General features: G+C 36.8%; 1 protein-coding gene across 2 annotated transcripts in view; it reads right to left on the reverse strand.

Annotated features, from left to right (window-relative positions):
- KIF27 (kinesin family member 27) overlaps nucleotides 1-25,240 on the reverse strand; it is an 88,699-nt gene that overhangs the window by 7,908 nt on the left and 55,551 nt on the right. The window contains exons 14-17 of one of the 2 annotated variants that reach the window (XM_060301085.1): nucleotides 20,711-20,926; nucleotides 10,193-10,399; nucleotides 8,488-8,686; nucleotides 6,361-6,525 (exon numbers count right to left, since the gene is read on the reverse strand). In XM_060301085.1, coding sequence (XP_060157068.1) covers nucleotides 6,361-6,525; nucleotides 8,488-8,686; nucleotides 10,193-10,399; nucleotides 20,711-20,926 — 787 coding nt within the window. The remainder of the gene's footprint in view (nucleotides 1-6,360; nucleotides 6,526-8,487; nucleotides 8,687-10,192; nucleotides 10,400-20,710; nucleotides 20,927-25,240) is intronic. The other variant, XM_060301086.1, reaches the window with a different exon arrangement.

Below are 25,240 nucleotides of genomic sequence, written 5' to 3' on the forward strand. Positions count from 1 at the left end.
ATTCTATGAGGCCACCATCACCCTGATACCAAAAGCAGACAAAGATGTCACAAAGAGGGCTTCCCTGGTGGCGCAGTGGTTGAGGGTTCGCCTGCCGATGCAGGGGACACAGGTTCGGGCCCCAGTCTGGGAGGCTCCCACATGCTGTGGAGTGGCTGGGCCTGTGGGCCGTGGCTGCTGAGCCTGCGCGTCCAGAGCCTGTGCTCCGCAACGGGAGAGGCCACAGCAGTGAGAGGCCCGTGTACCGCAAAAAAAAGATGTCACAAAGAAAGAAAACTACAGGCCAATACCACTGATGAACATAGATGCAAAAATCCTCAACAAAATACTAGCAAGCAGAATCCAACAGCACATGAAAGGATCATACACTATGACCAACTGTGGTTTATCCCAGGGCTGCAAGGATTCTACAATATACATAAATCAATCAATGTGATAAACCATATTAACAAATTGAAGAAGAAAAACCATATGATCATCTCAATAGATGCAGAAAAAGCTTTCGACACAATTCAACATCCATTTATGATAAAAACCCTCCAGAAAGTAAGTATACAGGGCACTTACCTCAACATAATAAAGACCATATATGACAAACCCACAGCCAACTTCGTTCTCAATGGTGAAAAACTGAAAGCATTTCCGCTAAAATCAGAAACAAGACAAGGATGTCCACTCTCACCACTATTATTCAACATAGTTTTGGAAATTTTAGCCACAGCAATCAGAGAAGAAGAAATAAAAGGAATCCAAATCGGAAAAGAAGAAGTAAAGCTGTCACTGTTTGCAGATGACATGATACTATACATAGAGAATCCTAAAGATGCTACCAGAAAACTACTAGAGCTAATCAACGAATTTGGTAAAGTAGCAGGATACAAAATTAATGCACAGAAATCTCTTGCATTCCTATACACTAATGATGAAAAATCTGAAAGAGAAATTAAGGAAACACTCCCATTTATCACTGCAACAAAAAGAATAAAATATCTAGGAATAAACCTACTTAAGGAGACAAAAGACCTGTATGCAGAAAACTGTAAGACACTGATGAAAGAAATTAAAGATGATACAAAGAGATGGAGAGATAGACCATGTTCTTGGATTGGAAGAATCAACATCGTGAAAATGACTCTACTACCCAAAGCAATCTACAGATTCAATGCAATCCCTATCAAACGACCAATGGCATTTTTCACAGAAATAGAACAAAAACTTTCACGATTTGTATGGAAACACAAAAGACCCCGAATAGCCAAAGCAATCTTGAGAAAGAAAAATGGAGCTGGAGGAATCAGGCTCCTGCACTTCAGACTATAGTACAAAGCTATAGTCATCAAGACAGTATGGTACTGGCACGAAAACAGAAATATAGATCAATGATACAGGATAGAAAGCCCAGAGATAAACCCATGCACATATGGTCACCTTATTTTTGACAAAGGAGGCAAGAAGATACAATGAAGAAAAGACAGCCTCTTCAATAAGTGGTGCTGGGAAAACTGGACACCTACATGTAAAAGAATGAAATTAGAACACTCCCTAACACCATACACAAAAATAAACTCAGACTGGATTAAAGACCTAAATGTAAGGCCAGACACTATAAAACTCTTAGAGGAAAACATAGGCAGAACACTCTATGACATAAATCACAGCAAGATCCTTTTTGACCCACCTCCTAGAGAAATGAAAATAAAAACAAAAATAAACAAATGGGACCTAATGAAACTTAAAAGCTTTTGCACAGCAAAGGAAAACATAAACAAGACGAAAAGACAACCCTCAGAATCGGAGAAAATATTTGCTAATGGAGCAATTGACAAAGGATCAACCTCCAAAATTTACAAGCAGCTCATGCAACTCAATATCAAGAAAACAAACAACCCAGTCCAAAAATGGGCAGAAGACCTAAATAGACATTTCTCCAAAAAAGGTATACAGATTGCCAACAAACACATGAAAGTACCCTCAACATCACTATTCATTAGAGAAAGGCAAATCAAAACTACAATGAGGTATCACCTCACACCAGTCAGAATGGCCATCATCCAAAAATCTACAAACAATAAATGCTGGAGAGGATGTGGAGAAAAGGGAACCCTCTTGCACTCTTGGTTGGAATGTAAATTGATACAGTCACGATGGAGAACAGTATGGAGATGCTTTAAAAAACTAAAAATAGAACTACCATACGACCTAGCAATCCCACTACTGGGCATATACCCTGAGAAAACCATAATTCAAAAAGAGTCATGTACCACAATGTTCACTGCAGCTCTATTTACAATAGCCAGGACATGGAAGCAACCTAAGTGTCCATCGACAGATGAATGGATAAAGAAGATGTGGCACATATATGCAATGGAATATTACTCAGCCATAAAAAGAAACGAAACTGAGTTATTTGTAGTGAGGTGGATGGGCCTAGAGACTGTCATATGGAGTGAAGGAAGTCAGAAAGAGAAAAACAAATACCCTATGCTAACACATATATGTGGAATCCAAAATAAAAAAGGTTCTGAAGAACTTAGGGGCAGGACAGGAATAAAGATGCAGATGTAGAGAATGGACTTGAGGACACGGGGAGGGGGAAGGGTAAGCTGGGACAAAGTGAGATAGTGGCATGGACATATATGCACTACCACATGTAAAACAGATAGTGCGAAGCAGCTGCATGGCATAGGGGAATCAGCTTGATGCTTTGCGACCACCTAGAGGGGTGGGATATAGAGGGTGGATAGAGGGATCTAGGGACCACCTAGAGGGATAGAGAGGGAGACGCCAGAGGGAGGAGACATTGGGATATATGTATATGTATAGCTGATTCACTTTGTATAAAGCAGAAACGAACACACCATTGTAAAGCAATTACACTCCAATAAAGATGTTAAAATAAAAGGTAAAAAAAAAAAAAAAGATGAATGGTTTTACTAATGTAATTGACCACATTGTAAATTATATATTTACAAATGTATGGTATAACACACAAATCTAATTAATGCATTTAGTATCATATACATTCATCAAATTTTTATTGTGTCATAAACTTGTACCTCCAGTGTAACGTCTTCAAAATATTATATATTTTATAATTAAGTTCATAACTTTTGCTAAAAAAGAATTTTCTTTCTCAGTGAAATTCAATGTAATCTCTGAAATGAATGATATGTAAGTATTTTTATATTCAAACAACAATCCTCTCCAAAGAAAAGAAACAATAATTAAATTCTTCTAATTATGGCTAAAGCTGAATTTAAAGAGTTGCTTGGATTTAACGAAATAAGAATTTATGTCTTAAATTGTGTATCTTTCAAGACTTTTATGTTTTGTTTTGGGATAAAATACAATATTATTCAATTAAAAAAAGTATAGAGTTTTAAATACTTAAACAAGTACACAGACTGCATGTCCATATATACTGATTTTATCCTCACAAAATGTTAGAAAATAGATGCACTGTGACAGAAGCATGACCAAGTGCTTTTAGTCTTTTTGGTCACTTTTTAGAAGTGACCAAGATATTTTAGTCAAAAGATTAATTCTTTTGCTATTTGAAAATGCTAAAAATATTCAAAGCAGATAAAGTCTGGTAGGCAGACAATGAAAAGACTACTAACAAAACCCAGTCAACTGAATACCAAGACAGTTATATATTAATTAGGATACTGATTATTAAGCATATAATACAGGTTAGGGAACTCAAAATTTGATATATTTAAACTGCTATATTTTATAATTCAAACAAGTCTTATTTAATGTCATTTTATTGGAGCTGCATTTTGAGGTAGGATACAGTACAAGCTATATCACCAATATGATTCCAAATGAATTTTTTTAAAACATAAGGAAAACAGTGAAAAGAATTATGCTGAAATGTTAATAGTTGTGGGTAGGATTATGGGTGGTCTTTTTCTGATTTTTTTCTATATTTTCCAAGTTTTCTATAATGACTATGTATTACTTTTTATAGCCAAAAAATAAACATATTTAAGATGGTTCTAGGGGATATAGCAAATTAGCTGAGATAACATCTTCAACATTATTATTTTTAAGACTAGACTTCCAGGAATTCCCTGGCGGTCCAGTGGTTAGGACTCTGAGCTTCCAATGCTGGGGGCCGGGGTTTGATCCCTGGTCGGGGAACTAGGATCCTGCAAGTCACGTGGTGCAGCCGAAAAAAGAAAGAAAAAGACTAGACTTCCCAGGTCAGTTGGTAAAACAGGAGTTATCCTCACTTTACACATCTCAAAGATTATTTAGCTTTTTTAAAGCTTTTTATATTTGTTTCATTCAAGAGCATGATTAGGATCCAGGTTTCTTTCTTTCTTTCTTTTTTAATATTTATTTATTTACTTATTTTATTTTGGCCGTGCCGGGTCTTAGTTGTGGCACATGGGATCTTCGTTGCTGCGTGCGGGATCTTTAGTTGCGGCAGGCTGGATCTAGTTGAACCCTGGCCTTCTGCATTGGGAACGTGGAGTCTTATCCACTGGCCCACCAGGGAAGTCCCAGATCTAGGTTTCTTAAACCTGTTTACCACCATATACCACACTGTCATTTTAAGAGATGTCTAGTAGACTCAGCAGTATAAACATGGGCCATTTAAACAGTAAACATCTAATTTCAGATATCTCAAATTTGAAAGTGAATTTTTTTAAAGCAAAAATGGTTTTGTGCTAATTGCTCTGTGTCCTACTTAATACCTGTTTACATTTTAATTTTTTGCAGATAGTGTTTCAAGTAAAAGGTTCAGCTATATGTTGCAGGCTGTATTTCAAGTAAATATTTTAATTATATGAGTAAATACCTCTGCATTACTACATTGAAAATCAGAAAGGTTAGTCTCTTTGGCAGAATTCATATGTTTGTATCACATCTCTATCCTAAAATGACTTTTATACTAGAACACAGAACCAGGAATCAGAAGACCAGGGACCTTAGACCATGCTCTAATTACTGGTCAGCTCGTGAGTCACTGGACCGCTCTAAGCTTTAATTTCCTCATCTAAAAATGAGGTTAGCATATACCGGCCTACCCTGAGTTTGAGGGCTAAACTGAACTATTTGGGAAAATGCCTGTAAATGATAAATACAATAAATATAAGGTAGTATTAGAACTACTTTTCTAAAATATTACTAAGTTTTAAGATTTAAAACTATGTTAATTCTGCTTATATTATATATTCAGTATATATCTTTTCATTGTGCATATATATCATTTTCCATTGGTTTCTATATTTTTATGGTTTCATTTTTATAATTATATTTTTAAGTTGAGATATAATTGATATATAACATTATATTAGTTTCAGGTGTACTCTTTATATCTTGTTGTACCCATCTTTAGTTTTCTTTACAGGTACAAAATAGTTGTGTTCCTAAAAAGAGCTGTAAAGTCAACTTTCAAAAGCCATTCTTAACTTATTAGAAGAATACTTTCTCTAAAGGAAGGCTAATTCTTTTATAAAATGAGTATACATTATTTTAGAGATATTGATTCCTCTCTATTGGTGGCTTAAAGACAATATGTTTTTTCTTTTTTCTTTTTATTGGAGTATAATTGCTTTACAATGTTGTGTTAGTTTCTGCTGTAGAACAAAGTGAATCAGCTATACGTATACCTGTATCCCCTCCCTCTTGAGCCTCCCTGCCACCCCACCCCCATACCACCCCTCTAGGTTATCACAGAGCACTGAGCTGAGCTCCCTATTCTATACAGCAGCTTCCCACTAGCTATCTCTTTTACACATGGTAGTAAGACAATATGTTTTAATCATAACAGTATATCACCTTCATGGCACTTCTTGCTTTTGCAAAGTTCTTTGTCATGTTTTATCATTTCATTGAGGAAGATGGTTATTTCTACATATCTACATATAATTATGCAAGAAAACTTCCTTGTCTCAATGATGGGTTTTATTATATGTTTGAATTTCTAGAGGTCATGATATGAAAAAACATGACTGATCTTAGAAATACCTAAATATTATTTTACTTTTATTATTCTCTATTTTACTTTTTTATGATAATCAGAAGGCTTAATTTACTATAAAACAGGAAAACAACAGCTATCCTATATTTAGGGTTATTTTAAGAATTAAGTGAGTTAGAGAACACAAGAGCCCCTGGTACATGGCAGGCAATCGAATAAATGATCATTTCCTTCACACATATACATTTGTTCATTTATTCTTTTCTCCAGTGGTTCTGTGTTACACATAGACTAGACAACTATTTTTGTCTACAGAGACAAAGAGAAGTTAAATATCTAATCCTAAATAATCCAATCAATTGGGAAAGGCTCCACTACAAACCATGCTATGGTGTTGGCGTGACAAGTAACACTAAATCTCTTACTTTCTGATGGTACTAGTTGTCGCCGAATTGCTTCCCCTACCAATTCCTTAAGTTTCTTCTTAAGATCTCTGCTGGTTTTCTTATAGAAATAAAGCTCTCTTTCCAGCTGCTGGATTTTATCTCCATAATTTTTTAAAGTTTCCACAGTGCCTTCCCCATCTTGCTCTATAAAACAGAAATTTACATTTAAAATCAGTTTAAAGTAAATGATTGAAAATTCTAACAGAACTCCCAGACTGTACTGTAGGGTCAGAAGTATGTTACATGTATCTATTACTTGGCTGGATTTGTTTTCAGCTACAATTTGGAGTCTTCTGCCTGTAAAATTTTTCGAAGTAGGATGAGCCCTTCTCCACCCTAATCCCTACCAGCTACCGCATTTTTCATGATTCATAAGCACTTTTTGAATAGCTACTAACTAAATTTATCCTCAGAAGAGCAGAAGTAAGGTTCACATTTGGAACTCTGTCCAGCTGCATCAATGTCTTGAAGTTTATATCAGGAACCACGGATATATGGAAAGTTATAAGCCTAAAGTTTATAGGCCCAAGAAATATAGAACCAAAAAAACGCTCAAAAACTGGAAACCTGTCAAAAGAGGCTAGAAAGATTAAATTACAAAGGAAAACACCACCAAAAAAGGAGAAGGGGGGGGAAAGTATAAGTAAAGTTCTAGTTTATGACACAATATAATTTTAAAGCTTCTAATTAATATTTAGGAATCTCTAAAACTGTCCCCTTTGGGTTAGGTTCTAGAACCAGTAAAACGCAGTTTACTGACCTTCAGAAATACATACTTTCAGATCTACTCTTTCCTATTGGTAAATCTACAAAATGGTCCTACTGGTTTGTAATTTTCTTTTGTTATAATTGGTTGTTTTGTTAAAATTGATCTAAGTATATCCGTAATTTTATATTAACCCATCATCTTATTTAAAAAACATTTTAAATTAATAACATTACAAATCAGAATCCCCATGAAGGATATCATAAAAATGAACTTAATTTTATGGCCTATATTCAGTTGAAATTAGAAAATTCGTAAGTTGTTAACATTTTCAGTTATAACCTTGCTATGAAAAACTTGTCCCAGCTATAGAAATGAATGATTTTTTAAATGTTCTCATTTGGCTAAAGCATGAACTTTTGCGGTAAAATGCCAACCACTTGAAAAACATATTAAAAATTCTATTAAAATATCACTTTTAGAGACTTAAGACAGAATTAACATAAGGTAAGGAAAGCATGTTTGAATGAAATAACATATGGAATCCAGTCAAGGAAATCCTGTCATCAGGCAACTGGTTGCTAATTAACTTGTTATAGAATTAACTTAGAGGCAAACTGCCTCAACACTCAAATGCATATATTTTCCAATTTTCTGCTTACTCAGGTTGCTTCTTCCAGATCCTTTTTAGCACATTTCCAGCTATAGATTCATAAGAATCAAGACTAAACAGCCAAGCCACCTGGACTGAAGCATTCCAGGCGTTGAAGTTATCGCCAGGCAGTGATTTTGTTGCCACAGGAACTGTGTGTACCAGCCATAAGCCCAGGTATTGAAGACCAATTGCTATGACAACTCCATACCACAGTTGACGGTTGAACTACTGTGCACTGATAACACTATGTGCCCATCAATGGTAGACTAATTTTGACCTAAGCTATAACTTAATGCATAAAATTTATAATTTACTGAAAACTGTAACAAGAAATATAACCAGAAACCTGACAGAACCTATCAGTTTAATTTTATGAAGGGAAAGTGATTTAAATATCAAGGTTCTATATCCTAGAGATGGGGAACTTTTCAACTGTACACCACCAAGCCAGAAGTCATCCCACATTCCTACATAAAAAGTAGACCACAACAAAGTAACAGGATTGCAGCAGTTCTCTGTGTGGCACTGGGGACAGGCAGAGGAGATGGCATTTCAAGCATGAATAGCCCTGCAACAAAGTCAACTATCCCAACATGTGGACCAAAACATGTAAAGCACAAAACACATATAAGTAGTAACTATTTATACATGTTGGACTTTAAGTGATCCAATTCTGTCCTACCTTCCTTTCCCAATCCCCCTCCTACACGTCCCCATTACACAACTGATGTGAAGGGGCAGTTACCTTTGAAATGATGTAGCAGAAGCTGCATTTTTTGCTCGTGTTCCTTTTGCTGAAGGGTCAGTCTCCGGTCACACTGCAATTTCAGATGTTCCAGTGTAGATTCCAACTCACGAACCACATTATCCCGTTCCAGAACTTTCATTTTAATTTCTTCATTCTGTAACTGTAGTTTCCGTTCAGCTTCTCGCAGATTAACCACCTAGCAAAGACATTTTTTTGATCTTTTAAGTGTGTTTTAGACAGCCTAATAGACAATTTACTTCTCTTAGACTTCATAAAGATGAACTCCCTTAATCCCCATGGTATAACTAGGCAAATGCTTTGTAATATACCCACAAGATAACCTAACAGCCTTTTTAATTCGTTGAGATTCTGAATTGGTAACAACTTCATTTTAAATATAATGTTGCTCTACTCTAACAATCACCTCTCCATCATTTCTTAGACATGATCTTTGAAGTTTACATTTATATTCCTACAACTCCATTTCTCCAGTCGAAAAAGATATCAAGAATCTAAAGACTTCTGTAACATCTAGATAATTCTCATCTTTAACTCCAAAGTGAATGTTATAAATAAGTGACAGAATTTTTTTTTTTTTTTTTTAAGTGACAGAATTTTTAAGCTATAGAGTTCGGTCTCAGATTGTACATTTAGTCCAGTGGGTTCCTCTCTGCACTGATATAAAGTAAAAACACTTCAGACAATATCTGTGTCACAGAACTTGTTAATAACGTAATGACATTCTCTCCAGAAAAATACTCATTTCTACAAAGAGTTCTTAAGACCAGAAAATCCACTGACCTTCACCTGGGTGCTTTGGGTTAAGAACCCTTGCTCTAAGAACACCACAGAAGAGTTATCTGTATCAAAGCCTCAGACAACATGCACCATATTTCTGCCCTCCACACACCCAGTGATGGGATGCACTTGCATCAATAATAGAAGCTTACTACTGACGGTAATTATCCAAGAGAAGGCCTGTGTATCACATTTCCATTAATTTAGTCATCTTTATTTCAATTGTCTAACAGAATTAGAACTTTATTTTAAAACTTCTGTGTTTCATTTTTCATCAACTGTCTGCTATTCCCTTAAACTGAATATATTTTTCAGAGAAAAGAGTTATCTACTTGTTTAACACTTCATAATATATATCTTAAGAGAAGACATTAGAGAAAAGACAGATATAGTTTTCAATGCTGTGAAACATCTCTATCAGTAAGCTGTCAAATCTGTATAAAATATTTTAATTTATATTAAGCCCATCCAGGTTAATGCTAAAATCTATTACTATCTTTGTCACTGATGCACCATTTCACCTCCATTTCAATTCATAGGGTATAATGAGAAGGTACAGGTTACCCCTACCCTACAGCAATGAAGGAAAGGGAACCCAAACCTGGAGGGCCCTTGATTTTTCACGAATGCTGAGTAAGAACAATCAAATCTAGAAAACATACAACCAAGATATAGTGACTGAGGAATATAACTTAAATTCTTTGGTTTTTAAAACTATTCCCAAAAGCCCTCTTTCAAAAGGCCCTTCAACTTTAAGAACCTCACAAAGTTAGGCCTACATACGTGGATAAGTGCAAAGATTTCAGATGACAACATTCAGTGCTGTAAATTCTACATAAATGTGAGCTGTATAAGCATCTCAACCCCTCTTTATAAGAAAATCCTCTGTCCCTGAAGAACAAACCTTATTGAAATATCTGAAAAGAATAGCTCTAATCTCAACAGGACTCAGGCAGATTAGTTTTTCTAAGACATTTTCTTCACTATGAGAGAGATTTTGAAGTGAAGCTCTGAGTGAGTTCTGGCGACTCTGGATATGTTCGTTCTTGTATTCAATTGCAGCTTCCAAAGCTTCAATCCCTTCTTCAAGTTGGAAAAGAACATGTTCTTCCTAGATATAATACAAAAGAAATCACTCATTTTAAATGAAACAGTATAACTTGGACTTTGTCATATACTAAGATCTTATTATGCTATTTGAGTCTAACGGACAGTACCATTCTTCTACTAAATTAAAAAAAATGTTTATTGAGTGCTTACTATGCTACACAATGCACTGTGTGTACACACACACACACACAAACACACACACATATATATAACAAATAATCATTGAATCTTTGTAGTAAACCTTGGGTAGCAAAATGGAAGAGGAAGAAGGTTAGGTGAGTTATGAAACATCCCAAGGTCATAAGCAAATGCTGATCACGAAGGAATACACTTGAACAAAGCCTCAGCCCACAGGTTTGACAGTGTCATCATGTTATCTCCCTCCATGGCTCCTAAAGTGCATATTATGTGTCACTGAGATCTGGAGACCTCGGGGGTCCCTTCAAGGATCTATCAAAACAATATATTGCTAGGAAGGAAAGAGGAAATATATTAAAATAAGTTATTAAGAACTAGTAATCAGAGGAGAGTCTCCAGGGAAAAAACACTGTGTAACATAAGAAAAAGTAGTGAGGATTTAAGGACATGAAACATTTTATAAGATTCCTAGGAGATGTCATTAGAGGGAAAGTGGAGGCACTAAAAATGGTGGCAGCAAAACCTTTTTTTCATATGCCAAAGAAGATTCCCTCTGTAGGAAAAAAAAAATCTGATGAATTGCTGTCAGAAAACCTAGCCGTTCTCTGAATTATCCAAATAACATCTTATTTGGGGGATCTAAATCTCTGGTAAGAAATTATTTTGGACGTGGTAAGACCTGGATATATATTTTTGTATCCCCGTACTTGTGGTGGAGGCCACTTCAACTTTAAGTTCCCTGAGGGCAGATGGTCTTGTCCATACTCACATCCTTATTGCCCAGCACAGTACATATTACATAGTTTAAACTCAGTACGTATCTGCTGAACAACTTAATGAAGAGAGAGGAGCAAAAAACATTTTCATATGTCTTGGGTATATGACCCAAGTATTTCTCTCCTCTCCTCCCCATAGCATTTCAAAGAAAAATAATGTTACTATTTCTGATCTCCCCAACGAACAGTTAGAATGACTTCTGGAACTCCTTTTCTGGAATTCAGGGAAAAGGTAGGTTAATAACCTATTCCAATGGGAGGTTGAATAATACTTATTTTTTTTAAAGCCATTTTATAAAATCTCCTGAAAGAGCCATTTTGGAAAAAAAAATGTTCAGCAGCCATTTTATTCCTTTGTGCAATTACTGAATTTGAAGATTTGATAATCACTCCATAAGGAAGAAAATAATATTCACCTTTTTAAGAAAAACAAACTTAAATCCTGAAAGGTACTTAGGTGAATAAGAAGAACCAGAAAATAAAAGTGAATAACCCAAGAAAATATTTGACTTTTGAATGCATACTATGATTATATTCTACCAAAAACAAATGTGGATAGTTTTCTGCATACAGGTCTTTTGTCTCCCTAGGTAGGTTTATTCCTAGGTATTTTATTCTTTTTGTTGCAGTGGTAAATGGGAGTGTTTCCTTAACTTCTCTTTCAGATTTTTCATCATTAGTGTATAGGAACGCAAGAAATTTCTGTGCATTAATTTTGTATCCTGCAACTTTACCAAATTCATTGATTAGCTCTAGTAGTTTTCTGGTGGCATCTTTAGGATTCTCTATGTATAGTATCATGTCATCTGCAAACAGTGACAGTTTTACTTCTTCTTTTCCAATTTGTATTCCTTTTATTTCTTTTTCTTCTCTGATTGCCGTGGCTAGGACTTCCAAAACTATGTTGAATAACAGTGGTGAGAGGGGACATCCTTGTCTTGCTCCTGATCTTAGAGGAACGGTTTCAGTTTTTCACCATTGAGAATGATGTTTGCTGTGGGTTTGTCATATATGGCCTTTATTACCGTTGAGGTAGGTTCTCTCTATGCCCACTTTCTGGAGAGTTTTTATCATAAATTGGTGTTGAATTTTGTCAAAAACTTTTTCTGCATCTATTGAGATGATCATATGGTTTTTATTCTTCAATTTGTTGATATGAAGAAAACTATAAGACACTGATGAAAGAAATTAAAGATGATACAAACAGATGGAGAGATATACCATGTTCTTGGATTGGAAGAATCAACATTGTGAAAATGACTATACTACCCAAAGCAATCTACAGATTCAATGCAATCCCTATCAAATTACCAATGGCATTTTTTACAGAACTAGAACAAAAAATCTTAAAATTTGTATGGAGACACAAAAGACCCCGAATAGCCAAAGCAGTCTTGAGGGAAATAAACAGAGCTGGAGGAATCAGACTCCCTGACTTCAGACTATACTACAAAGCTACAGTAATCAAGACAGTATGGTACTGGCACAAAAACAGAAATACAGATCAATGGAACAGGATAGAAAGCCCAGAGATAAACCCATGCACCTATGGTCAACTAATCTCTGACAAAGGAGGCAAGGATATACAATGGAGAAAATGCAGTCTCTTCAATAAGTGGTGCTGGGAAAACTGGACACCGACATGTAAAAGAATGAAATTAGAACACTCCCTAACACCATACACAAAAATAAACTCAAAGTGGATTAGACACCTAAATGTAAGACCGGACACTATAAAACTCTTAGAGGAAAATATAGGAAGAACACCCTTTGACATAAATCACAGCAGGATCTTTTTTGATCCACCTCCTAGAGTAATGGAAATAAAAACAAAAATAAACAAATGGGACCTAATGAAACTTAAAAGCTTTTGCAAAGCAAAGAAAACTACAAACAAGACAAAAAGACAACCCTCAGAATGGGAGAAAATATTTGCAAACGAATCAACGGACAAAGGATTAATCTCCAAAATATATAAACAGCTCATGCAGTTCAATATTAAAAAAACAAACAACGCAATCTAAAAATGGGCAGAAGACCTAAATAGACATTTCTCCAAAGAAGACATATAGATGGCCAAGAAGCATATGAAAAACTGCTCAATATCACTATTTATTAGAGAAATGCAAATCAAAACTGCAATGAGGTATCACCTCACACCAGTTAGAATGGGCATCATCAGAAAATCTACAAACAAATGCTGGAGAGACTGTGGAGAAAAGGGAACTCTCTTGCACTGTTGGTTGGAATGTAAATTGATACAGCCACTATGGAGAACAGTATGGAGGTTCCTTAAAAAACTAAAAATAGGGCTTCCCTGGTGGCGCAGTGGTTGAGAGTCCGCCTGCCGATGCAGGGGACATGGGTTCGTGCCCCAGTCCGGGAGGATCCCACGTGCCGTGGAGCGCCTGGGCCCATGAGCCATGGCTGCTGGGTCTATGCGTCCAGAGCCTGTGCTCCGCAACGGGAGAGGCCGCAACAGTCAGAGGCCCGCGTACCGCAAAAAAAAACCAAAACAAACAAAAAAAACAACTAAAAATAGAATTACCATATGACCCAGTAATCCCACTACTGGGCATATACGCAGAGAAAACCATAATTCGAAAAGACATGTGCACCCCAGTGTTCATTGCAGCACTATTTACAGTAGCCAGGTCATGGAAGCAACCTAAATGTCCATCGACAGACGAATGGATAAAGAAGATGTGGTACGTATATACAATGGAATATTACTCACCCATTAAAAGGAACAAAATTGGGTTATTTGTAGAGACGTGGATGAATCTAGAGTCTTATACAGAGTGAAGTAAGTCAGAAAGAGAAAAGCAAATATTGTATATTAATGCATATATGTGGAACCTAGAAAAATGGTACAGATGAACCAGTTTGCAGGGCAGAAATTGAGACACAGATGTAGAGAACAAATGTATGGACACCAATGGGGGGAAGCAGCAGGGGGTGGTGGTGGTGTGATGAATTGGGAGATTGGGATTGATATATATACATTAATATGTATAAAATGGATAACTAATAAGAACCTGCTGCATAAAAAAATAAATAAAATAAAAATTAAAAAAAAAAGAAAGGATTACCTAGTACACCTGAGCACAGTGAGCCCCATTATTTGTGAAAAAGACATAGTTCTGCTGATAACTCTTTCTCCTGCAAAGTAGTAAGTTCATGTTTTCTGCAAGCACAGGAGCTAATATTTATTGCCATAAAACTGACATTTTATAAGGCCTGTAAGTTAAAACAGTTTAGAAAGGTCACAAAAAAAAAAACCAAAAAAAATAAATGTGGAAAGAGTTTGCCTTTATGTAATGGCTGAGAACAATTTGGTACAAATTTAGTTTCTATAGTTTTGGATCTATGCTAGCGAAGCACTGAGATAATGTAAGGTAGCAAATCTATAGAACCCTGAGGATAGCCTGCTCTAGTGAGGCTCCAGCATATAAATATTTGTGGTTCCATCTAACCCAGCAAAAAGTTGTAGGTTGAGAAGATGAGGGGCAATGGGAAGCTGTCCCAGGATGAAGAATTTGCCACAACTCAAACCTTAGATTATCAAGAGTTGACTATGCTTTGTCACAGAGCACTGCTTTCCAAACATGCACCAGGGAGCTTGTAAAAATGCAGACTTCTAATTCAGCAGGTCTTGGTGGTGCCTGAGGCTCTGCATTTCTAACAGGCTCCCAGGTGATACTATTGCTGCTGGTACAGAGATCACACTGCGAGTAACAAGGATCTAAAGCAGTGGTCTCCAAACATCTTAGATCACAAATTTCCCATTAGTAAAAAACAAACATGACAAACAAAACCTTTTGAGCAAGCACTGCATGTATTTCTCTATAAACTATATGCATTTTCTAATGATAAAACATGAAATTTAAAAAAAACCGAAAAAACATGAAATTGAAAATGTAAAAGATGAAATAAACATAGATATTCATATGTATTCTTCCTATACTCCACTTACTAGGTAACTGCTCTGCATTATTAGAAAAACAGAGTTCAAATATTTTATTTTTTCTAAATTTTAGTTTCTGGATTTTACCCCCCAAAAAAGGAGGTGATTTGTCTATATTAAATTGTTGGGTAATCCTGTACTAGTATAGTGATCTAAAATCTTTCTATCATTTCCCATGAAGTAATACAATTAGAAAAAATATTCTGATTTATTGTGGAAAGAAAAAATAATTCTGAGCAAGTTTAAAGACATCAAAACAGCAAACCATTCCACCTAGATTTTACTGATGTCTTACGTCACAGCAGAATCTCATGTTCCTGATCATCTGCTACTGGAGATCTATTTAGTACTACCAATCTTGGCGTGAAAACAGTGGTGAGAGCAGAGCCCATTTCAGAGCTACGCTAAGAAGAACCAACCATGTGGAAGCAGGGTGCACAGACGCTCACAGGACTAAATGGAACCCCACCGATTGTAGGCGGCTCACTCTTCCCTCAAACAAATCCAGGGTGGCTGCCAAACAAGTACCATGCATTGTGCTGCATTTTCACCACAAAACACTACATAATGTTTTTAGTTACAGAATTCCTCACGAAATAGAAACTTAAAGGTTTCTTGAAGATAAGAATTGACCCTCTAGAAATGCAGATGGCCAACAGGCAAATGAGAAGATACTCAACATTGCTAATCATCAGGGAAATGCAAATCAAAACCACAATGTGATACCACCTCACACCTGTCAGAATGGCTATCATCAAAAAGAACACAAATAACAAATGTTGGTGAGGATGTGGAGAAAAGGGAATCCTCATACACTGTTGGTGGGAATGTAAATTGGTGCACAGTGGAAAACAGTATGGAGGTTTCCCAAAAAACTAAAAATAGAACTACTATATGACCCAGCAATTCCACTTCTGGGTACATATCCAGAAAAAAAAAAACACCCACTAATTAGAAAAGACACATGCACCCCATTGTTCACAGCAGCATTATTTACAACTGCCAAGACACAGAAGCAACCTAAGTGTCCATCAACAGACGAATGGATAAAGAAGAATTGGTATATATACACAATGGAATACTACTCAGCCATAAAAAAGAACAAAATTTTGCCATTTGCAGCAACATGGATGGACTTGGAGGGCAATATGCTAAGTGAAATAAGTCAGAGAAAGACAAATGCTATATCAGTTATAGGCAGAATCTAAAAATTACAACAAACTAGTGAATATAACAAAAAAGAAGCAGACTCACAGATATAGAGAACAAAATAGTGGTTACCAGTGTGGGGGGAGGGGCATTATAGGGGTGGGAGTATGGGAGGTACAAACTATTGGGAGTAAGACAGGCTACAAGGATGTATTGTACAACACAGGGAATATAGACAATATTTTGTAATAATTCTAAATGGAGTGTAACCTTAAAAATTGTACAAAAAGGGCTTCCCTGGTGGCACAGTGGTTGAGAGTCCGCCTGTCAATGCAGGGGACACGGGTTCGTGCCCCGGTCCGGGAAGATCCCACGTGCCACAGAGCGGCTGGGCCCGTGAGCCATGGCCGCTGAGCCTGCGCGTCCGGAGCCTGTGCTCCGCAACGGGAGAGGCCACAACAGTGAGAGGCCCGCGTACCGCAAAAAAAAAAAAAAAAAAAAAAAAAAAAAATGTACAAAAAGATTAAAATTAAAAAAGAATGGCCACGCTACCCCTCTGCAAACATAATTTGCTCATTCCCATCTCTATGCCTTATTTAACAGTGTTCTATCTAAAATGGCCTTCCCTTTTCACAGAACTAGAACAAAAAATTTTGCAATTTGTATGGAAACACAAAAGACCCCGAATAGCCAAAGCAATCTTGAGAACGAAAGAAGGAACTGGAGGAATCAGGCTCCCAGACTTCAGACTATACTACAAAGCTACAGTTATCAAAACGGTATGGTACTGGCACAAAAACAGAAAGATAGATCAATGGAACAGGATAGAAAGCCCAGAGATAAACCCACGCACATATGGTCACCTTATCTTTGACAAAGGAGGCAGAAATGTACCGTGGAGAAAGGACAGCCTATTCAATAAGTGGTGCTGGGAAAACTGGACAGCTACATGTAAAAGTATGAAGTTAGATCACTCCCTAACACCATACACAAAAATAAGCTCAAAATGGATTAAAGACCTAAATGTAAGGCCAGAAACTATCAATCTCTTAGAGGAAAACATAGGCAGAACACTCTATGACATAAATCACAGCAAGATTCTTTCTGACCCACCTCCTAGAGTAATGGAAATAAAAACAAGAGTAAACAAATGGGACCTAATGAAACTTAAAAGCTTTTGCGCAGCAAAGGAAACCATAAAGAAGACCAAAAGACAACCCTCAGAATGGGAGAAAATATTTGCAAATGAAGCAACTGACAAAGGATTGATCTCCAAAATTTATAAGCAGCTCATGCAGCTTAATAACAAAAAAACAAACAACCCAATCCAAAAATGGGCAGAAGACCTAAATAGACATTTCTCCAAAGAAGATATACAGAGTGCCAACAAACACATGAAAGAATGCTCAACATCACTAATCATGAGAGAAATGCAAATCAAAACTACAATGAGATATCATCTCACACCAGTCAGAATGGCCATCATCAAAAAATCTAGAAACAATAAATGCTGGAGAGGGTGTGGAGAAAAGGGAACCCTCTTACACTGTTGGTGGGAATGTAAATTGATACAGCCACTGTGGAGAACAGTATGGAGGTTCCTTAAAAAGCTACAAATAGAACTACCATATGACCCAGCAATCCCACTACTGGGCATATACCCTGAGAAAACCATAATTCAAAAAGAGTCATGTACCAAAATGTTCATTGCAGCTCTATTTACAATAGCCCAGAGATGGAAACAACCTAAGAGTCCATCATCGGATGAATGGATAAAGAAGATGTGGCACATATATACAATGGAGTATTACTCAGCCATAAAAAGAGACGAAATTGAGCTATTTGTAATGAGGTGGATAGACCTAGAGTCTGTCATACAGAGTGAAGTAAGTCAGAAAGAGAGAGACAAATACCATATGCTAACACATATATATGGAATTTAAGAAAAAAATAATGTCATGAAAAACCTAGGGGTGAAACAGGAATAAAGACACAGACTTACTAGAGAATGGACTTGAGGCTATGGGGAGGGGGAAGGGTAAACGGTGACAAAGCGATAAAGAGGCATGGACATATATACACTACCAAACGTAAGGTAGATAGCTAGTGGGAAGCAGCCGCATAGCACAGGGAGATCAGCTCGGTGCTTTGTGACCGCCTGGAGGGGTGGGATAGGGAGGGTGGGAGGGAGGGAGACGCAAGCGGGAAGAGATATGGGAATATATGTATATATATAACTGATTCATTTTGTTGTGAAGCTGAAACTAACATACCATTGTAAAGCAATTATACTCCAATAAAGATGTTAAAAAAAAAAAAATAAAAAAAAAATAAAATGGCCTTCTTTCTTATATCTATCAATATATACCATGTTTTTCATAATCCAGCTCAAGATTCTGATCTAACAAGGCTGCCTTAATTGAATCTTCCCCCAAATGATCACTGCATTGTTTTGTATAAATAATGTAATAAGTATAGCTTTATTACATTATCTATAACTTGCTTTTTTATGTTCTTCAGGGTTTAGAGTTTTCTCATCTTTCTATCTGTCTCCTCAGATGTAGTATGAATTCCTCAAGAGAAGCATAATGTTTTCTCCTTCTTTTTTTTTCTCCCATAGGGCCCAGTAACTGTCCTGGGCAGGCAAGAATTCCTTAAATCCTATGTTTTGCTGAATCTAAGGCTCTCAGACCTTCACATCTGTAGGCTTGGGGCTCCAATTTAACAGCCTCAGGAGGACCACCTCATTCTGTGATCCTTGACAAAGCTACCCCAATTAAGTTATAAAATAGGGCAGTAGAAGCTTATAATGTCACATAGCCCCCAGTCAAGGTTGTCTTCAATTTCTTTCATCAACTCAATGAACAATAATGTCATGAAATCCTTTCCCCTGTTCCTTCTTAACCAGCCCCTTTCACTTCTTGTCACACTTGCTCCAATCTAAAACACCACAAGATACATGATTCCCAGCCACTTACTTTCTCTCAGCAGCTTTCCCTTACTTTGGACATCAACCATAAATATTTGCAGAGAAAATCCAGGCTCAAAAGTTCATCTTTGGGGCTTCCCTGGTGGCGCAGTGGTTAAGAATCCACCTGCCAATGCAGGGGACACAGGTTTGAGCCCTGGTCCAGGAAGATCCCACATGCCGCGGAGCAGCTGAGCCCGTGCACCACAACTACTGAGCCCGCAAACCTAGAGCCCGTGCTCCACAACAAGAGAAGCCACTGCAATGAGAAGCCCAAGCACTGCAATGAAGAGGAGCCCCCGCTTGCTGCAACTAGAGAAAGGCTGCACACAGCAACAAAGACCCAGTGTAGTCAAAAATAAATTAAAAAAAAAAAAAAGTTCATCTTTGTCTGATAAAGTAATAAGGTATAGATACCACTGCCAACTGAAGTAAAATTTTGAAAAGACAAAGTCTGGGACAGTTTGCTAGCCAACAAATGAAACATCTTTTACATAGTTAAAAAAAATAAAGGTGAGAGAAGTCATATCCTCCCCTAAATGAAAAATCCTAAAAGGTGTTTTTTTTTTTGTTTTTTGGTTTTTTTTTTGCGGTACGCGGGCCTCTCACTGTTGTGGCCTCTCCCGTTGCGGAGCACAGGCTCTGGACGCGCAGGCTCAGCAGCCATGGCTCACGGGCCCAGCCGCTCTGCGGCATGTGGGATCCCCCTGGACCGGGGCACGAACCCGTGTCCCCTGCATCGGCAGGCGGACTCTCAACCACTGCGCCACTAGGGAAGCCCCTAAAAGGTGTTTTTATTGGGGTATGAGTTTTATGCATCTACTTGGCTAGGACTTAGAGTGGAACATGCTCCCATACTTTCTGAAAGAATTAAGCATTAATGCCCTAGACATCGGTTATATGTGATGAATTACCAAGTATCATTCAAGAAAGGTACATAGAGAGAAGACAGGTGCCCTCTTTGGAAGAAATGAAGAAAAGTGTCCCTCAAATCTTTTTCTGTGTTCTGTGATTTCAGATGAGAAACCCCAGCTAAGAAAGACCATACTCAAAAGAAACGTTAGTCTCCCAGTCCCTGGCAATGCCTGGAAGGGACCACGTTCATGGACCTCTACGAGAGGACATCACAGTTTCTAGTCAAGCATGCCTCATGGCGCCAAACAGGTGACAGGCAGACTCATTACATCTGACAAAAGTCTCAAGGAAACAAAGTTGACCAGATTTGTCATTTTTATGTTTAAGTAACAAAAATGGAGGAAATCATCCAAGTGATCCATCATACAGTACTTCTAGTTTCAAAGCATACCGACTTACTTCAGGTGATAACACACTACCATTTTTAAGTTTCTCATCCACGCTGTTTCTTCGTCTCTGTAGCTGATCCTTTTCTTTCTGGAGGGCTTGAACTTGTTCTGAAATCTTTATTTTCTCCTCAGCTGTGCTGTTCTGGAGCTGCACATTCTTTTCAGACAACTCTTGGTCCAACAAGCTCAGGCGAGTTGATATTTTCAAACTATCTGTGTTTAAAGCCTAAAAAGACAATCAACCAGACGCCCCAAGATCAGTTATTAGAAATTCAGACTGTAAATAAATTAGGAAAAACACAGAGAAAATTACTAAGTGAACATATTTTTAGCTTTTACATTATTGTTTTCTCCCATGGAGTTTTTTGGGGGACTGGGGAAGCTTCATTTTCTAAAATCTTAAGTTGAATGCCTTTTTTTAAAAAGTGGAGATTTTTCAAACAATGAATTTATTACTAAGTATTGCTTGGCCAGACCAGACTATACAACACAGGTTTGAGAGGCAGTATTTTTCTTTTGTATTATTTTCCAAATTAAACTTTTCTTTCTTGGCCTGTTACATAGTAGAATTAAGTATGCTAACATTTCCTAGAGGTTGACATTTGGTTTGTTGTTATTTAAACATACAATTTGTTTCTACTCTTATTTCATTCCGGTCAAAATTATGGCCAGTTAGATTTACGGTGATCTTCATTATCACCAATTTAAGATAATCTTAAAAAGAGTTTTTCGTCAAAGTAATTATATGTATATACTGCCATAAGGTTTAATAATGTTTTTAAAAAGAGTCCCCTACCTGACCCTTTCCCCTGAGTCCTGCTCCCTAGAAACAACCATCTTTAACCTTTTAAGCTATTTCTTTTGGTGTTTATGTACATGTTTCTAAATAACATTACCAATTTTAGATACTGTCTGCTGATTATCTATTACAGAAGACAAGGATTTAGCACTCCTATGCCTCCTCTTCTGTACTTCCCCTCCCTCTATTCTCCCAACATAAGTTGTATTATAGTTTTTAGATAAACCAATGGTCAGTTTACATGATTTTGTGAATACATGAACATTTTGCCTGGAGCCTCCATCCTCCTGCTCCAAACTGGACTAGTTGTTCTTGGACTTCCTTTGGTATTATCCTGAAAATTTCCAGTTAGATCACATTTGCAGGATCCTGAGTCTTCCTTTATCATAGCTTGCACCCTCATTTTTAAGGAGCACATCCTCTAGTAGTTTCCTGAGACAGGCTAGGTAGTAGGTAATTTTTTCACCGGAAAATGTCCTTATTCTACCTTCCCATTTGATTGATAGTTAGGCTAAAAAGAGAATCCTTGTTTGGAAACCATTTTCCTTATGAATTTTAAGACTGCTTCAGGTCTTTTAACTTCTAATGAAGAAGGTTGAGAAGTCTAATGCCGTTCTGACTCTCAAGATTTTCAAGTGACTAGTCTTCTATCTGGAAGCTTTCAGGATACATTTTTTCCCCTAGTGTACTCAAAACTTCACAATGATATGCTTTTAGTACTCTTTGCTGTGCCTTTGATAAGCTATTTCAACCCAGTCTTATATCTTCAGTGCTGACAAATTTTTTTGTATTATGTCTTTGATAATTTCCTCTTCTCCTGTTTTCCCTGTTGTATCTTTCTGGAATTCCTGTTACTTGGATGATGGACTTTGTGGGTTTACCTGCCAATTAAATTTTATTCCTCCTAATTTCTATTTATCTTTTTATTTACTTTCTGAGATACTTCCTTAACATTATCCTCCAATCCTTTTAATTTCTGAAAGTTCTTTCATGTTTTTTATAGGCTGCAATTCTTGCTTTATGGATAGAGTATCATCTTTTACCACCTTGAAGATATTAAGGTTTTTTAAGAAGTTTTTTCAGCTCCTTGCTCTATCTCTATAATTTATCTGAGCTTCTTTTTTTTTTTTTCCTTTTGTTTTGGCCTCTGTCTTTAATGTTAGTAGCATTCCTGAAATATACATCATACTTAAGAGTCAGGTATTAAAATCCTGATAAACTGCTGTGGGCAAGATGTGTCACAATAGGATATATCTGGGATCTGGCCACTTAGTTGGGGGCTCCCAAATGTAAATTTTTTAAGGTCTTTTTTTCTGGGACTGTTTCAGAAAGATCCACCAATCTCCTGCTGGGAAGTGTAAGTCTGGCTGCCAGCATTTTGGGATCCAAGTAGGGGTTAGGAAATGGATATCTCAGGATTCAGACTTTCATTCATTCCCTGTTTATTTTGACTTAACCCGGCCCTCTGCTGTATCTGGTTCAATCTTCAGAAAATAAATTATCTAGTCCCAGAATCAGAAAAGGATGCTTTCCTGACTATGCCCTGTTTTCATCCTTAGGCCTCACTCCCGCCGTCTAAAAATCAGGGTCCCTTCATTTCTGAGTCTTTTTCATGTTTATGTGAATTATATCTCATAAAGCTGTTATTTAAAAAAAAAAAAAAGCTAAAGTTAAAGGCTTGGCTCTCATTGATGTCCCTCTTCTAGACATTTGGATTTCAGCTTCTTCTGTTCTGCTAAGTCAGTAACCACTTATCTATCTGCTTTCCATCTTACATTTTTTGGTAACATTTTGTCCTCTGTTGTCTCCCCTACTGTTTTTTCCCTTTATGGGTTTATAGATTTTTTGAGTAATAGCTTTACTAAAATATAGCTCACGTACCATACAATTCACCTAAAGTGTATAATTAGATGGTTTTAGTATATTCTCAAAGTTGTGCAACCATCACCAGAATCAATATTAGAACATTTCATCAGCCCCAAAAAAGAAACTCCATGCCCACTAGCAGTCATTCCATTTCCTCACCAAGCCCCCACCCAGTCCTAAGTAACCAGTATTCTACTTTCTGTCTCTATGGAACTGCCTACTGTGACTGGCTTCTTTCACTTAACATAACATTTTCAGGGTTCATCCATGTTGTAGAATGTATCAGTGCTTCATTCCTTTCTATTGCTGAATAATATCCCATTATTTCATTTATATATTATCAGTTGAAGGACATTTGGGTTGTTTTCATATTTTGACTATTATGAATAATGCTGTTATGAACATTCATGTACAAGTTTTTCTGTGCACGTATGTCTTCACTTGTCTTGGATATACACCTAGGAGTGGAATTGCTAGGTCATTTGGTAATTCTATGTTTAACCTTTTGAGGAACTACAAGATAGTTATCCAAAGCAACTGCACCATTTTACAATCCCACCAGCAGTGTATGAGAGTTCCAATTCCTTCATATCCTCACTAACACTTATTATCTATTTTTCTGATTATAGCCATCCTAGTGGGTGTGAAGCAGTATCTCATTTAAATTTTAGTTTGCATTTACCTGACGGCTAATGATGTTGAGCATCTTTTTATGTGCTTATTGGACATTTGTATATCTTCTTTGAAGAAATTTCTATTATATTCTTTGCCCATTTTTTAATTGGGTTGTCTTTTTATTATTGAGTTGTTAGAGTTTTTTATCTATTCTAGATACAAGTCCTTTATCAGACATATGATTTGCAAATATCTTCTCCCATTCTGTGGGTTATCTTTTCACTTTCTGGATAATGTCCTTTGCATCACAAACATTTTTAATTTTGATGAAGTCCAATTTATCTAATGTTTCTTTTGTTGCTTGTGCTTTAGGTGAAATATCCAAGAAACCATTGCTTAACCCAAGGTCACAAAGAGTTATACCTATGTTTTCTTCTAAGACTTTTATAGTTTTAGCACTTACATCTAGGTCTTTCATTCATTTGAGTTAAATCTCTATATGTTATGAATATAGGCTTTTTTATATCATGTTTCTTGTCTGAAATGCATATGATCGCATCTTATGGTATTTCTTAAATACTGAAAAAATATGTAATATTCTTATGACTTTTGTTTTAAAAGAAACCCAGAAATATGTCTCAAGTTTCTCTTCTGTTTTATTAAAACAACCTTCAAAGAATCAATTTTGCTATGATTTCCTGTGGGTTTCCTTTATTTGCACTCTCTGCTTACCTCAGTATGTTCTGACTTCCTAAATATCACATCTTGTTGAAACTAGAAAACTAGAAGTCTCCCTTGTCTTTTTAATTAGAAAAATAAACAAATCTTCACTATACAAAATCTTCTTTCTTTTACAGGAAACCTGCAAACCCCTAACTGTGAGTAGTAAATGACAGATCGTTTTCAAGTCTATTCTTCCAAATTATCAATGTTCACTCTACAGCATCAAATGGTACAATTAATTTTTAAAATATCCAATAAGGGGGCTTCCCTGGTGGCGCAGTGGTTGAGAGTCCGCCTGCTGATGCAGGGGACATGGGTTCGTGCCCCGGTCCGGGAAGATCCCACATGCCGCGGAGCAGCTAGGCCCGTGAGCCATGGTCGCTGAGCCTGCGCGTCTGGAGCCTGTGCTCCACAACGGGAGACGCCACAACAGTGAGAGGCCCGCGTACCGCAAAATAAATAAATAAATTAATTAATTAAATATCCACTAAGGTTAATAATAGAGGCTGCCAGGGGAAATGGTGAATTATTGCTTAA

This window comes from Globicephala melas, chromosome 6 (assembly GCF_963455315.2).
Source record: "Globicephala melas chromosome 6, mGloMel1.2, whole genome shotgun sequence".
NCBI lineage: Eukaryota > Metazoa > Chordata > Mammalia > Artiodactyla > Delphinidae > Globicephala > Globicephala melas.